We start from the raw sequence: 17,287 nt of genomic DNA on the forward strand, positions 1-17,287 counted from the left end.
GTATATTGTCATCATCCATACAAAGAATGACTCGATGCTTCTTGATTCTGACTTTTGGTGTTTGCATCACCTTTTACATTATATGATGACAGTGATTCTAAGACTGTTCCTTGGTGTGACAAACCAGATCTTCACATCTGATGAAGGTTGGACCAAGTCTTCAAATCCAATGAAGACAGAACCAAATCCTCTTCATATCTAATGAAGGTCAAGCCAGCTCTTCATATCTAATGAAAGCTAAACCAAGTCTTCATATATAATGAAGTGCAACATGAAGGGCAAATCAGTCTTCATATCTGAAAAAGATCAAACCAGGTCTTCATATCCTATATCCTATGACCATGCTGGGCATTATTAAATCACCACTGAACACCTTTCAGCTTTTTCACCCTTCCTCTGCCCAACCATTTTTGTCTTCCTAACTCCTCTCTTGATGACCACAAACATCTAATAATGGAAACCAGACAGCTGAAAGCTCACTTGCCTCCATTTACTTTTCATATTCACCAGTTGCCAAATATGGGAGACCCAACTCTCTGACTATGTCTCAGATTCAATCCTCTTTTCTCCAGTCCTCTAGCCATCTTTGTTCTGAACTGATGTAGATGTAATTCTGAACAGTTTTACTAAATAAGAAACACAGAGTTAAATGCAGAGTTAAAAGTCCCAGAGGTCAGAGAGCAATAGCTAAGAGCTGAGACCAAGACCGCCTTCTTACCACCCACTGCCACTGACATCCTTCCCCTGAGAAAGAGACCTACTTTCTGTGTGTCTGTCTTTTTATTGACTTTCTCTTCTGCCTTCTAATTGGCTGTAAACCCAACCACAAGGCCTCCTCATCACTGTCTGTCTATACAGACCTCCAGGTCTCTATGGTTGGTATTGAGATTAAAGGTGTGTGTCTCCATGCTGGCTGTATCCTTGAACAGACAGAGATCTGCTTGTCATGTGATCGGGATTAAGGGCATGTGCTACCACTGCCAGATTTCTGCTAAATGGTCTGTTATTAGCTCTGACCCCCAGGTAACTTTATTTATTAACATACAAATAAAATCACATTTCAGCACAAATAAAATATCACCACAAATTGACATCTCTAGAACAAATCCTTCTTTTCCTCCCACCTACATGTAGTCTCAAAACATTGTTCATTAAGTAAAATGTCTGACTTTATCCTCCCATGTTTGAAACCCTGAGTTCTGCCCTCTACCTCAGTCAGCACTTCAGTAAAGACATATGACTTCATTCACCACACACATCCCTGTACACCTTGGTCTACTATATGGCAGTATCTAGCACTCAGAAATGTCTGTATTAATCAATTCATAATTTTATTTCAAAAAGAGAAAAGTAAACTATAAGTTTTTACAAAGAATATTTGTTTATTTATTGTGGTAGGTCAGTGGGTCATGGAAACCATGTTCACATTTGCTAAAAATGCTCTGTCACTGACCTAAATGACCATAACTATCCTTTCTTAATGAAAGATGAATTCACTAAGGAGATTAAATAGCTTCTCAAAAATCACAAAAGGTATCCAAAACCATGCATAAGAAGGCTAGAATTAATAATTCCAACATCTAAAAAAGCTGTTTTATCCCCAAGTCAATGTCTATCTGAATACCTACAAAAAGCAAACAACCCCTTTCTAGTACCTGAATCTCCACCAAAGTCCAAAGAAGAAGATTTTACAGCAGAGTTCAGGCCTCCTCAAATGTCAATGGTCAACTTGTGGAGCTCCTGAGCTTGATAGGTACAGTAATTAAGGCTAAACTCCAACCACTGTGAGTCTTGCTTTGCTCTGATCAAACATCCGTGTAGTTCTCAGAATACTCACAAATGGATTATGGATTGTGTAAAAATACTGTTTCTTCTACTAACTATGCTTCCTATGATCAATAAATGAAATAATAAAGTGATGAGAGCCCAGAACTGCAACCACACCTGGACTTAAATAGTATAACTGTGTCTGCATTCTCAAATTCACTTTCTCTATGTATGCATGGACATGTTATAACATTTACCAAATGGGAGCGATGATCTTAAGTGCTGAATCTTAGAAGTACAAGGTTGGTTAATATACATCAGTGGTCTCAGCATTAGAACACATATATATATATAAATCACCTGGAGAATATAATGATTATTCATGCCTATAATCCATCCTGGAGCTGACATATCAGAATATTTAAAAATCCAACTTCACAAATGGTACTTTATTATTTTTTATTATATTTTTATTATTTAAAACAATTTTAAATTTAAATGTATTTTGAACATATACTCCTCCTTCTTCAAGTCTTTCCCGATCACTTCACCCTCCCTACCAACCCATCTTTAAGTTCTTTCTTAAAAAAAAAAAAACTCCCCAAATCCAAGAAAACAAAACACCACCCCCCCAAAAAAAGAAAACAAAAACAAAAACAACAAAACCCATCAAACTGTAACCAAATAAAAGCACATACACACACACACACACACACACACACACACACACACACACTCTCGCCTCCATTATATGTTGGTCAACTTCTCCTGAACATGAGGCCTGCCCTGGAGTGGTTGATACACCCAGTGTCACTCTATCAGAGAAAATGGATTTTCCCTCTCTCGGCAGGCATAAATGATAGTTAAATTGCTAACCTTTACTCTAGCACCACTGGTAGTTTTTAAAGTCCCTTGGTGCTTCTGAATGTTCCAGGCTACTGAGCACATTGCTAGGCTATGTACATTTTAGAGATCACCCCTGAATGTCTGTACTCTATCTCACCTTTGAAAGGTTATCTTCAGAAAAATTTGAAGTGTAGTTTTTATTACCACCTTTATGGAAAGTGCTTATCAGGAAGAGATTGTGTGCCACATATCAGGTCCACTTTTCCATCCAGATTATGCTCACTAATTTTCTTCCACTGTATCCTTTCTAGAAGATGACTGTTCCACTGGGTTCTTCTGAGCATTTCTGAATGTTATTTTTTAGGTTCACGGCATCTTCCCAAAGCTCCAGTCCCTCCTCTTTGCGAGATTGCCTGTTTCATTCCACCATAATCTTTTCTCCCTGTTCTGTTCTCAGCCAGCTGTACCCTTGAAACAGCACAATCTCATCTGTTGAGCACCCAGATGAAACAGTCTAGCTCTATTAGTAGAATCACTTTCTAAAGCCAACAGAAAGTCACCTGTTTCCACTCCATTTATTAAAATCCATTAGTGTCTGCTCCCCCTCTCCTCTGAACACAGCTCTGGGGACAGAAGCTTATGGAAGCATCAAGACCTGGAGACACTACCAAATAGTGCAGTGAGTGCTTTGTGGAATGTCCGTTCCTTTTCTTTGATTTATCTTGAAAGCAGAAAGAAACCGTGTTGACTTTGTTAAAGTATAATGCTGTTGTCAAATGGAAGCAAAAAAAAAAAAAAAAAAAAAAAAAAAAAAAAAAGGTAGAAGTGAGTACTTACACGCTGTTAGCATTTACATGTAAAGGGAAGTGATTAAAAATATAGAAATATATCAACTTCAAATAGAAAATGTATTTTTCTTCTTGAAGAACGTAGCTGATGCCCATATACTAAAAGCTCTGAGTCCTCGTGCATTGTCATCAAGGAAAGATGAGAGGAAGTGTATTTGCTTTCTATTGTTACTGTTCCATACACAATGCTTTAAAACAATAGAAGTCTCATGGCCATTCTGGAGGTTCAGACTTGACTGAAGGTGGAAGCAGACTGCTTTCCTCCTAGAAGCTGAGACAGAAAAATGTTGCTCCTTGTGGTTTCATCTCCTAGGGTTATCCTCATCTGTCACTCTGTGGCCTCACATCACATCATCTCTTAACTTTTGCTTCTGAACGTCACTTTCAGCCTGTAGTCCTCTTGTTCCCACCCCCATAAGGTTACCTTGTGTCCACACAGATAATCCAGGGTAACTGCCTCATCTTCAAACCCAGATCCTATAGCATTTACAGTCTCTTTTGCCATATAGGCATGTGAATGTGTGCTCAAGTCAGAATGTAGACACCTACAGGGAACTTCAGTCTACTTCAGAAGAAAAATGGAATTTTCCTGAATCTCAGGGGCTTTGGATTCTGTTATTCTCTCTACAATGAACTGTCCTTTAGGAATGTAAGTTGATTTAATGTGGCAGAAAACACTGACAATGAAAATGTATCAAAAGATTAGCTTATAGTCACTTATATACTGATGACAGTAAGTACAACCCATGTAGACTAAGAACTATCCCATTCAAAAGAAAGCATGGATGTGACGGTGTCACAGAGAAGAAAAAAGATGCACCCTGGAGCTCAAATTTATATATTAAAATTGTTGCTCTGCTACGTGATTCCATTCCACTGTTTCTCAAGATTTTTATGGAGAAAGAGCTTACTCCTGTCTGGAGGAAAAGTTCTTACTTCAGCTACAGTGCGTGTTACACACTGGGAAGTTATTCACTTGAAATTATTGACTAGAAGCCATGTCTGGTGGCTGGGACTTCATCCTTCTATTGAGAAAACCATAAACATAGCAATATACTTTGGTTTAGTCAATATAAACTTCCAGGGCATATATTTTCAAGGGAAGAAGCAGTAATAAAAAGCCATATAAATATTACAAAACCCCTCAAAATAGCCCAGGAGAACTCCAGCCTCTATTTTAAGGTTTTGCAACTATAGCTACTACATAATGACCATTATTTTTTATATATGGCTTTCCCTTAATGATGGATGTTGGGAATTCATGGAGGATATTTGCTGTTGCTGTCTCTGTAGCATGGTACTGCTTTTGGAGAACAGAGTGAAGGTCCAGAATTCTTCAGAAACTAAAGAGATACTGTTGGAATGCTTGGCTCCATCTATCTCACAAGATGACTCTGCAGCCATCACAAACCTTATACCCTATAAACTAGATCCTAGTCATCTAAATGTCAATTAGACCTTAGAAAATACTTGATCTTATAAACGTTGTGCTGCTCAGTGTACTTCATAGCCATCCATCAAAATCTAAAAGCTCGTGTAAAGATAACAGAGCTAGACCAATGCTAATATGTACAAATTTCCTAATAGTTTTGAAAACCTCACAAGGCAGCTGAACCAGTGTGATCTCGCCATTGTTAATGAGTTGTAGCTGTGTCCTAAAAAATATTGATATTAGTGGAACCATTAGAAATGTCCTTTCAGGAGCCAAATGGCATTGAGTTTTTGTTCTGCTATATGCAGATCAATTCTAGATACAAATAAAAAAAAAAAGGTAAAAATTGAAACAAAAAAAGTAGCCATGTAGCCTTTCCTAGCTCAGTACCACAATGCAGAGAAAGCATTAAAGAGACTCACACCATCCTTCCTCCTTTTGGATTCTGTTATGAAGACAGAATGTACATCCTAAGGATGCAGATCTTGCCCTTTTTGTTATTAATCTCTTTTGAGTTCTTAACATTGATCCTCAAGTAATACAGAGTGTGACTTACTATCAAGAGTCATTAATGGAATTGCTGGAGGCTAGAGTTGGTCAAAGATGTCCTGTTACACTAACCCAGTTCAGCTACATTAGATTGGAACATTCCACCATTCCTTAGGGGGAAATAGGATATCCATCTTATTTCTGGATACCCAATGAAGATTATTTATTTATAGTATCATTATTCTATAAAGAATTAGAGCAGCCTAGAAAAAGACATTTGAAACAGAATGATAATATCTATTAAAAGTAGTGGGGAATTGGAAGGGGTGAGTTGGTTAAAAAAAAAAAAAAACTAGACAAACCTGGATGATATTTGTCCACACTAGGCTATATACCTGTGTTTCTAACTGGAGAGCTCATTATTTTGGCCTTAACCTTTCTAAAAATCAAAACAAGCTTGTTAACAGGATCACTTACATGACTCCTGGTATTTATGAAAAGAGAAAAAAAGGTGCTTATCCAGAAAAAGAATAGCTTCTCTACATGCTGATAACCAAGCAACTAATATGCTAGAGTTAGCAAGGTGGCAAATGTCCTTATCTTCCCCATCTTGTTGGCTAGAGCCAGTACATGGCGTCATGTAAGCACAAGGACTTACCATCCTGCCATGTGCGCATTGGACCAGAAATTTAACAAACAGAATTAATGACTTCCGAACTAGGGATCTCATCCTCCCCCTACTCCATCTTCTGCCCTGTGTAGCTCAGGCTGGATTTGAGGTTGCAAACCTATTGCCTGAGCCTCCTCAAAGCTGAGAGTTCAGCCTTGTGTACCCTCACCTCACTGATTAAAAACTCTTTTTCTCTATGCTAATGATACAATATCACAGCTTACTTGATAATAATTATGTTTGGAAACTAGTACTATTAGAAGACCATATTAGTGTAAGCAATTAAATAGAATAAAGAGTGTAACTGAATATGACACAATTGATCCCACATCTGTTATATAGCATTGTTTGAGATGTAATGATTTAAACAGAAGCAGAACTTGTGCTTAGTAGCAATGTTAACTTGGTGAAGTGTGCAGACTGGTTTAAATTCAAACAAGACTATGTCCTAGCAATGCTAACTTAGTAAACTGAGCACCACTTATCAATTCAGCAGATAAACATGGTATAGAAATTCAGAGAAAGCAGTCATAGGAAAAAGCCAGTTCTGCAAAAAATTATTAGAGCTGGGCTGTGGTGTTGCACACCTTTAATCCCAGCACTTGGGAGGCAGAGCCAGGCAGATCTCTGTGAGTTCAAGGCCAGCCTTGTCTACAGAGCGAGATCCAGGACAGGCACCAAAACTACACAGAGAAATCCTATCTTGAAAAACAAAACAAAACAAAAACAAAGACAAATTATTGGAAAGCTCTCCATGTCATGATTTTACATTTTTGTTTTTAAAACTGACATTTATCCTGATGTGACATTTTTCTTAATCCCTTCCTGATTTTAGTTGAACTGATAACATCCAAAGAAAAAGTCATAAAGTGATACTTATAAAGCATGATCTCAGAAGACAGCCCTTTGCATTCCAATCAGTCTACAGGCCACTTTGAAAGACAGCTGATAAGACATACTATTCTTGGAGCTTTCTCCTGTTTTTTTTAAATCTTGAAGGTTTTCTTTCTTCTGGCTCTTGAATGGCCACAAAGTTGATAGGGTTATGATCAATGGCCCTGCATTTGTTTAATAGTTTCTAGGAAAATCGAGACAAAGTCAGAGAGACACTGGTCCCAACACCTAGCTATTGAAGAGAGCAGAGAAGTTTGTGGTCCAACAAATGCAAAGTACACCTGGAGGATCCAAAGGTTCCTTCTGCAATAAAAGCGGGCCCGCTAGCTGCTACTCACTCAGTTGCCACATCCCATTCTAATACTGAATAACACATAACAAATGAATATTTGCCTCCAGGAATTATTAAAAAACAATAATAAAATAATAGCTTAAATGATTGTTTTTCTTTCTAAAAAGTGTTCATGTTCACAACAGGGGAACAAAACCGTCTACTAGGCTCAAAAGGAAAATTTTGCCAAAATGAAAGCTGTAAACTCGGGTGGATTTGTATTTCAGTTTCAACTCCAGAAATAGTATTTTAAACTTGGTGTCTAGATTCATAGCTTAACATAAATTTTACACTGTTCCCTTTACACAATCTAATAACCAAAATGAACAACTGGCCAGTTCTTTATGCTCGAATGATAGAAGAAACCAGCTAACAAGACCTCACGATGCATGGTTCTAAATGGTATTGATGGCCCTAAAGCAAGTCCACCTTCAAAAAACCCTTCTGTGTGCCTGATCTTGTTAGCACCAGAGTAGCAACTCAGATCCCATTAGCTCATGAATCACAGCAAGAGTTCTCCATCATTCATCTCACTTTCAGACATTCCAGTTTCACTAAACAGCCTCTGCATCTCATGTTAGCAGAAGTGTCTCCTGCATGTCCACACTTTGTTACTGCTGTCTTTAGATGCTCTTCGTTCCTTATCCCTTTTCACGTAAAGTCATGCCAGCTCGGATATTTAAGCAGAACCTCTGACAACTTATGTCGTCTTTACTCATACTTTTAAAATCCATCTCTTAGTCTATGTTCTGAACGTCTTTGTTCTTCTCTGCCAAGATACATGTTTCCCACCGATCAGTGATGCTCCACCACCTTAGATACTCTTAGCCAGAATGGCACTATGAGAGGGCTCAAGGAACCCTGACTTAAAAACTTCCAGAGAGGTTATGATTTGCATTCCGAAATTTCAAGAGGTGCCAGGAAAAATGCTTCAGAAATGTAACTTGGTAATTTTTTATTCATTTCAAACCAAGAACAATAAGTAGTATTCAAGTAGTGATTTTTAAACCCTGCAATGAGGAAGATAATATCCTGACTTAGAAGATGTAGAAAGCCATTTGAAACATTTTCTGCTGCATTGAGCACAAAAGTAGAATCACTACTTAATAAACTACCTACCTACTAATACTATGTTGCTTAGCTACCTTCCTCTTCTCTCAACAAATACAACAGTATATGAACTCATAGCATTTCTGGAAAAACCAAGATCCTAAAGATGTAACTGAGAATCGGTTCTAAAAAACATATTTTCTCTCATCTGTGAAATCTTGATGTGTGTGTCGGGGGGGAGGGTGTAAAAAGAGGGACAATTTGGGCAAAGCAAAAATGGAAAGGAAAGATAAAGAAGAACAGCAAGCTCAATTATATGTATATATGACAATGCCATAATTATACTATTTCGTACACTAAAATAATGGAAAATAAAGAAATATATAATAAAATCTATTTGATTAAAATAGCTAGAAAAATACATACCTTCTAATCCTACTAAAATACACAAAACAATGTTGAAAAAAGAAATAATGTGAACTGGGTCTAAGTCTGATCCTCATCTATCTGTGAACTCAGGTTTGTTGGGTAAAATGAGAAGTATGTGGTAGGTTCTCAGAGGCACATTCAGTTATAAACCCTCATTTGAAAACATCTGAATACTAGCATTGCCATGTCAATGTACAATGACTTCTAATCTGAGGAAAACATTGTGGTAAGGATGAAGACTACACAAACACATTGCATTTATAGGCTAGGGGGTTGCTTTTGGAAGTTTAAGCAACAGAAAAAACAAAATCCTATGTCATCATGCACAACTCCAAATATAAAACTTGTTGGCCAGAAACTACTTTTAAATTTGATCATCAGACCAATTATTTCAATGTAAGTCCAAGAGTATAATGATATAAAATAAGTTAGAGGTCAATAGCCTCCTCACCAGCCACTAATTGGACTCAGGATTCTAATCTACTGGGTCTGCAGATTTCTAAGTTTTGTGCTCCCAAGTGTTTGCAGATAGGCTACTGATGCTCTATTTCTTATTATAATTCTACTTATGATTCTATCCCTCATGTCTCTGTTACAGATTTTGTTCATGGGCATGATGACTGAATACTATCACTATTTCTTCACAACCCTGGTGAGTGCTTCCAGTAAGAATGTATTCCATACATTATTTCACAAACAGCCCCTCCTGGGTCAAAACGCAGCTATTGTCATGGAGATTTCTTTATTTTCCTAAGATTCCTCTAAACTCATTGATGATGAGTATTGGGTACCTTTTTCTCTTTTTACAAAAAGATCATCAATGCATGTCCATCAGAAGGGTGATGAAATCCAATTAAACAGGAACTATTCATAAAGAAGCACCATCTATAATTTCTACATTCATTCAGAAGAGTGTTAAAGTGTGACCTGGAATCCTTTCATGTGATAAAGTATCATTCCTGCCTGTGTCCAGAAGACATTGGAGTTAAGACAGTCAGTCACCTGGAGGGTACATAGGAAAGTTTCAACCAGTGAAGTTTTGTAGGCACTGTACACATTGAACATTCTACATCATTAAGGAAAATAATAGCTCACAGCTTAAGAAGTACAGAATAATCACTGACAGTTAAAATTTTTGTGGAATTATTGAATTAAAGAATATTTACTAAAGCCATTTAATATACCAAAATTATAGCTCCTCCTCAGTTGACTTCAGAAATCAGTCAATAGACCCTACATATATATATATATATACTGGTCTCCCCAATACCTGCAAGATGTATTCCACTTTCTTACATGAGAAGAAAATTTGTGGCCGTTTTCTTTACAATCTTTCTCATCTTTGTAATCAGTCATTTTCTTTGTAGTCTCTAAGGGTTTATCAAAGTATAACTTGCTCAGATTCTGGGTGGGGTGGTCAGTAAGTTACTGTTTTGACAAATAAAATTGACAAGCCAAGTCTGAAAAGCATGGGAATTAAAGGATTTGGAACAAGGAGCATAAAGCGAACACAGCAAATGTCTTTGCAGTATCCATGAAGGTATGAAGGGTACAGAGCGCATCATGCCATGAGTTTGTGGTGGAAAAGAGAGCAGTGTGGAGGGCAGGATCCTACACCCACACGTGTGCCATCTTGTGCCTCTGTGTTGCTGCTGATTGCATCAATTCCTGTTTCAAAATAGTCGAAGGTGACCTCAGTGTCAGCTAAGTGCTTTATTCTGTTCACAGATATGCCCTTCCCTATAACCATGAAAACCAGAGAACTGCAAGGCCCAGTGGCCTTGGGCCTTAGAACATTCTTTTAGCCTCATTGACACACACCCAGAAGAGCTAATTTGGGAGCCATTTCAGAGACTCGTTCTTTGAACCTAGGAAGGCTGGTCCTTGATAGAAGCGATCAAAGGAGAACACATTGTACAGTTTTCATTCTGGTCCTCTCCTCACTCTCCTGACCTCCTCATTCTGCATTCACAAGGGATGTAGCAAATCAGATGTAAACTTTCCACATTCTGTATTACAAAGAAATGCCAAGTAGTAGGACAGCTAAACTCTGCATATGTTTAAAATACTGATCATGTGAGATTCAACACATCTGCTGGAATTTTCTGTGATGAAATAACTTTCCCTAGACTCATTGAGTGTGCTGAAGAAGTAACTTTCCTAGTTCTCATTCTTTGTATTTACTCTGTGAGTCCCTACAATTTAATCTGAATTCTGTCCTATTGCTTTTGTATTCTAGCCAACTTTGACTATAAGCATTAAGGAAAATTTTCTGAACACTAAGTTAGTGCCAAGAAAATATAAATTTTACACACTCACTCACACACACGCACACACACTACATATATATATGGTTGAAAAAAGGCTGTATAGGACTGGAGAGATGGCTCAGTAGTTAAGAGCACATACTGCTTTTTCAGAAGACTGGAGTATTTGTTTCTAGGCACCCACATTGGGAGGTGGAAGACTCACAACTGGCCAAAACTCCATTGCCAAGTGATCAGATGCCCTCTTCTAGACTCCACGGGCACCTTCATGCAGTTTCACATACCCACACACAGAGACACAGACACTTAATTGAATAAAAAAAAAAAAGAACAAATCTATATAAAAAGGCAGTACAGCTTTCACAGTCCGGAGCTAGCAGTGCAGAGCTGTGATCTTACAACTCCACTGTCCACTCTAAAGATACCTTGGAAATGGACAGCAACTAGAAGACATCTTAAGAAGAGTGTGTCACAACTTCTGCAAACACAAATTGTGACAGAATCTAGTGCCACTGCCTTGAGTTAACTGCCATCCTCACCATGGCTAAACCATGGCGGACTCCATTTCAGAATGTCTTTTTATTGCTAGACAATGTCTGCATGGACTTTTTCTGTTAATTGTTATTTTTGGCTAGTTTAGTTTCTTCTCAAATGTGGAATATTTTTAGTGGCATGGTTTTACTCTAAAATTTATATAAAAATAGAAATGATCATTCTGTTTAAAATATGTACCTACTCATAAATTTCTGGTTTACATCCAGCTTCGTCTGTTCTGGAAAACACTGGGGTGGGTTAGGCATGTTTTCTGATTCCTTGTAGAAGAGAAAATGAGCCTCCTAGAAGTTTTTACATGCACACAGCCACAGGCTCCAATATATTCTCTGAGAAGGTCCTTATTCTGAGCCCTTTTCCAGCAAATGTTCTTTATACTCTTGTTGAATGGAATAAGAGTAGTCATCAGGGAGCCACAGGATGCCACTTTTGCATCCTAGAAGTCTTCTTTCTCACCATGCAAATTCTACATTTCACCTCAGCAGCATGACCCAGAATAGCCTGAAGCAGGAGCTGTGCCAAGGATGGCTGAGGCTGCCATTGCCCAGTGCTTCCTTTGTGGACCTGTCACCACTGAGAACTTTTTCCTTCAGTTATAAAATAAAAGCACAGAGGCAAGGAGACTGAAAGATCTCATCTAACTCTTCAAAGACTGTATCCTAAGAAGAGAATTCTTAACTTTCAAATATCATATCCCAGGTCCAAGACTAGATAAATTATTAGTTAAACTCCTCTTCTTCACTTATCCAAACTTAGCATTCTTTCACAGACAGGATGTGGTAACACTGCCATTTGTGTTCTCATCTTTTTATTGCTTCCATAATCATTTCTTTTTTTTTTTTTACATCAAGTACATCAATGAAGTTAATTAACTTCTACTTTTGTTTTTATAACACTACACAGGACTTGTTTGCTTTAGATCTGGAACTCTACAGGTACAGTGGTGTAAATATGACTGGCTTTCGGTTGCTGAATATTGACAACCCTCATGTGTCATCCATCATTGAGAAGTGGTCCATGGAGAGGTTGCAGGCTCCACCCAGACCTGAGACTGGTCTTCTGGACGGCATGATGACAGTGAGTAGTTTTATTTCATTTTTTCTAAAAAATGTTTTTATTTATTGTGTGAGAATTTCATATAGATATAGAATGTATTTGATCAAATTTGTCCAGACTCCCTCTGCCTCATCCCAAAGTTCCAGATCTCTACAGAGAAGAGTGCAGATGTGGGCAGGAAGATTGTAAAAGACAGCCCATAATTTTAATGAGATCTGATGATCCTGTTTTAACTGTATAGAAGGAGAGTGAAGCATCTTCTATGCCTTTAGTAGTGTAGGTAAGTGTTATTATAACACATACCTTGAGAGAGAATGTCACAAGAGAACCAAAGAGGATCCTTAGATATCTGCGAGCTTGTGTCTGTCCATTACCAAAAGCTGTTTTCATTTTCAACTGCACTTGTCAAAAAATAAATAAATAATGTTGCTATCATCATTGTGCAAATAAAGAGAGAGTGAAACAGAAACAAAAGGAAGGGTAAGTAAAGAGTGTTTGCCCGCAGGGGTGTCTAGGAAGGGTAAGTAAAGAGTGTTTGCCCGCAGGGGTGTCTAGGGAGGGTAAGTAAAGAGTGTTTGCCCGCAGGCAGGGGTGTGTCTGGGGAGGAGTGCAAAGGAGTCAGAAACAGACTATTTAGAGTCATCCTACAGAACCGGTCTGTAGAAGCGAATATAGACAAATACCAGATCTTCACATGGCCTGAGGGTTCACGTCATTACCATCTCAACTTCATATGGGCACCCTTCTGCAAATGCTGACCGTGCCTAACCCCAGCCATATGTCACTCCTGATACAGACGCCAAGAGTCAGAGGTAGTGGCCTGAACAGACTCATGCAAACTGCCTCATACAGAGCTTCAAGAAAGCATCATTTGTCTCATGCTGTCAAAGGGATCTCTACCCTTGCTTTATTTCTCTAATGAGGCTCCCTGGGTGAAGAAAATAGAAGGAAGTAATAATAATATATAAAAAAAAACTTGCTTCCTATGTAAGAACAGTACTACTAAGGGGAAAGATATTGGGAATGCGAGCAGGTAATAGCATTTTAAATTGGTGTAATATTTCACTCTCTGTTCCCATCATCCAGAGAAGCAGTCTTGCTTTTAAGATGCAATTTACTGATAACTGAAAGGTATCATCTCACTGAAAAATGAACTTAGAACTTCCTTTTTCATTTTCTTGTGAGGAACAAGTAAAATGGAGGAAATAAACGAATGAATGAAGTAGTTCTGGATGGTTCTATGTTCAGAGTCCCTGACTGTTTTTGCAAGCCTGAAATAACTCTTAAAACACACAATGATCTGGGAGATAATGATGGAAAGTGTTTGGATACAAATGAGCCGTCTGTGATTTGAAACATTGCTTTGAATGAAAACAAGTAAAGACTACCCAGAGAAATGGTAGACTTCAGAAAAGGAAGGGGGTTGTCATTTCCCTAGTTCCAGCAAGATTTCTATCACAGGATGATCTACTTCTCCCATAAGTCCTTCCCATGCCCAGTGTGCAGCACTAGATAGTGAGAGCTGGAAGCTTTTTTCACACCAGTCATATCATAGCTTCATTCCAAACACTGAATGTCCTTCACAAAAAAATGGTTTAGTATACCAAAAACAAACGCATCAGTCGGCTCAGTTATATGGAGCCAGCAGAATAATTTGGAGATATTGACCAAGTTGTAAACCATGGAACAAGGAAGGTAGACGTGTAAAGTTTTCACAGATTCAGGCTGACACAAGGTAACTCTGCTCCCTGGTATTGTTTCCAATCACCTGAGCTAATGGCAGCACAAAAGGCAGGAAGAATGGTAAAGCTAGGACCTGATTGAAATAAGATGTCATGATCTGTCTAAATTTATCCAGCCAGGAAAATGGGTTTCAAAAATGCTTGTGTTTCTATTATTATTAATAATAAAATTAAAAGAAAAGTTATGGTTAGAGCGATAATGAAATGTTAGATCCTCTGAATACATGTATGAGGAACTGAGTTTGAATCCCCAGAACTCACATAGAGTCAGGGACAGTAGCAGGTGCCTATAATTTGAACTCTCTAATAGTGAATTGAGAGGTGAAAACTAGAATTCCTGGAAACTCCTGGGCTAGCTATGCTACAGTTCATTGTTCAAACAACAACAACCACAAAAAGAACAAGAAAACTGTCTCAAGGAGGGCAGCAGGTAAGAATAGACATGGGCTGTTGTCTCCTTCCTCCACAAGTGTACTGTGTGCACACACTGACATACACACACATCGTACTCACAAAATGTTTTTTGATGAAAGGAAAAGAGAGAACTTATAAACCCAGAAAAGAGCGTTTCAGTGGAATGCTATAAAAGCAGTTACAATAACTATGTCAGGACATGTTAATACAAGCAAACAATAAAGATAAAACAACCATGTAGACATAGCTTTAGTGAATTATGGAAGACATACTTTCAACCAATCTTTATCCAGAGAATGAAGATGGAACCCCAGTCCTTCTGTTTCACCCGAATGCAGATAATTTAAAGAGTTAGAGACAAAGTCATAGAGAGGTAAAAGGGCATGTCCAAGGATGCTTAATGAATCAATCAGAGTCAAAAGAGCATACCCCATGACCCCAACTCCAGGTTCAATGCTAAGAATTCTTTGCTTTTTTTTTTTTATATCATCAATACATCTTCATTAAACTCCTTATTTTCATCCACAGAGTTAGATTCAATTTTTCTTTTTTTATGTAGTGTGTTTGTTTTTGTTTTATTTTAGATGTTTTATTCATTTTGCATACCAACCACAGCTCCCCTTCCTTCCTCTCCACTGCTCCTCTCACCTCTTCCTTTCCCATCCCCTCTCCACTCCTCAGAAAGGGTAAGGTATTGGTGAAATTATTTTGGCCACTCCACGTAGTTAAAAGGATATTTATTTAATGGCGTAACTCACAAATTAAGTAATAGGTAGGTCACAGGGTCTGGGGAAGGTGTATTGCAGTCCAGCGGTGTTCTCTGGAGCTCTGCACAGTCTACCTCCACCATTCAGCCATAAGGCACAGAGAGAGCACACAGAGAGAGGGCTGGCCCATCCAGCTCTCGGGTCTCCAGGCGCCTCCCCTGGCCCCGCCTCATAGACGTGACAGTTGCCAGAGTCTCAATGGGGGTTGGAACTTCCAGATTCAAGCTGGAATGGCTACCCACTACAGTAAGGCCTCCCATTGGGGAGTCAGTGAAGCCTAGCACATCAAGATTGAGGTAGGATCAAGCCCCTCCCCCCTGTATTAAGGCTGAGCAAGGCATCTCACCATAGGAAATGGGCTCCAAAAGACCAGCTCATCCACCAGATATAGATAGATATAGATCCTGGTCCCACTACCAAGGGCCCTACAAACAGACCAAGTCACACAACTGTCACCCACATGCAGAGGGTCTTGTTTGGTCCCATGCAGACTCCTAGCTGTCAGTCCAGAGTCCTTGAGGTCCCACTAAATCAGGCCAGCTGTCTCTATGGGTTTCCCCATCACGATCTTGACCCGACTTGCTCATGTAATCCCTCCTGCCTCTCTTCAACTGGACTTGCAGAGGTTGGCCCAGTGCTTGGCTGTGTATCTCTGCATCTGCTTCCAACAGTTACTGCATGGAGGTTCTAAGATGACAATTAGGGTAGTCACCAATCTGATTACAGGAGAAGAGTAGTTCGGCACCCTCTCCACTATTGCTAAGAGTCTTAGCTGGGTTTATCCTTGTGGATTCCTGGGAATTTCACTAGCACCAGGCTTTCTAAATACAACACCAGTAACACAGACACTGAGAGCAACAATTAATAAAAGGAACCTCCTGAAATTGAAAAGCTCCTGTAAGGCAAAGGACACAGTAAATAAGACAAAACGACAGCCTACAGAATAGAAAAACTAACCCCATATCTGACAGGGCTGATCTCCAAAATATATAAAAAACTCAAGAAACTAGACATCATAATACCAAATAATCCAATTAAAAATGGGATACAGATCTAAACAGAGAACTTGCAAAAGAATAATCTCAAATGGCCAAAAGACATTTAAGCAATTGCTTAACATCCTTAGTCACCAGGGAAATGCAAATCAAAATAACTCTGAGATACCATCTTACACCTGTCAGAATGGCTAAGATCAAAAACACTGATGACAGCTTATGTTGGAGAGGATGTGCAGCAAGGGGAACACTCCTTCCTGCTGGTGAGAGTGCAAACTTGTATAGCCACTTTGGAAATCAGTATGGTGGTTTCCCAGAAAATTGAGAGGCAATCTACCTCAAGAACTGTTGATACCATTCTTAGGCATATACGCAAAGGATGCTGAGTCATACCACAAAGACTCTTGCTCAACTATGTTCATAATAGCATTATTCATAATAGCCAGAACCTGGGAACAACCTAGATGCCCCTCAACCAAAGAATGGATAAAGAAAATGTGGTACATTTACACAATGGAGTATTACTCAGCTATATAAAAAAAAAAAAAATGACATCATGAAATTTGCAGGAAAATGGATGGAGCTAGAAAAAAACATGCTGAGTGAGGTAACCTAAACTCAGAAAGACAAACATGGTATGTACTCACTCATAAGTAGATATTAGATGAAAAGCAAGGAATAACCAGACTACAATCCATGGCACCAAGAGAAGCTAGGTAACAAGGAGAACCCTAAGAG

General features: G+C 38.7%; 1 protein-coding gene across 7 annotated transcripts in view; it reads left to right on the plus strand.

Annotated features, from left to right (window-relative positions):
* Grik1 (glutamate ionotropic receptor kainate type subunit 1) overlaps positions 1-17,287 on the plus strand; it is a 379,146-nt gene that overhangs the window by 256,589 nt on the left and 105,270 nt on the right. For all 7 annotated transcript variants that reach the window (XM_028875952.2, XM_028875954.2, XM_028875953.2 and 4 more), the window contains exons 5-6: positions 9,355-9,408; positions 12,479-12,652. In XM_028875952.2, the coding sequence (XP_028731785.1) occupies positions 9,355-9,408; positions 12,479-12,652 (228 nt within the window). The remainder of the gene's footprint in view (positions 1-9,354; positions 9,409-12,478; positions 12,653-17,287) is intronic.

This window comes from Peromyscus leucopus, chromosome 12, assembly GCF_004664715.2.
Source record: "Peromyscus leucopus breed LL Stock chromosome 12, UCI_PerLeu_2.1, whole genome shotgun sequence".
NCBI lineage: Eukaryota > Metazoa > Chordata > Mammalia > Rodentia > Cricetidae > Peromyscus > Peromyscus leucopus.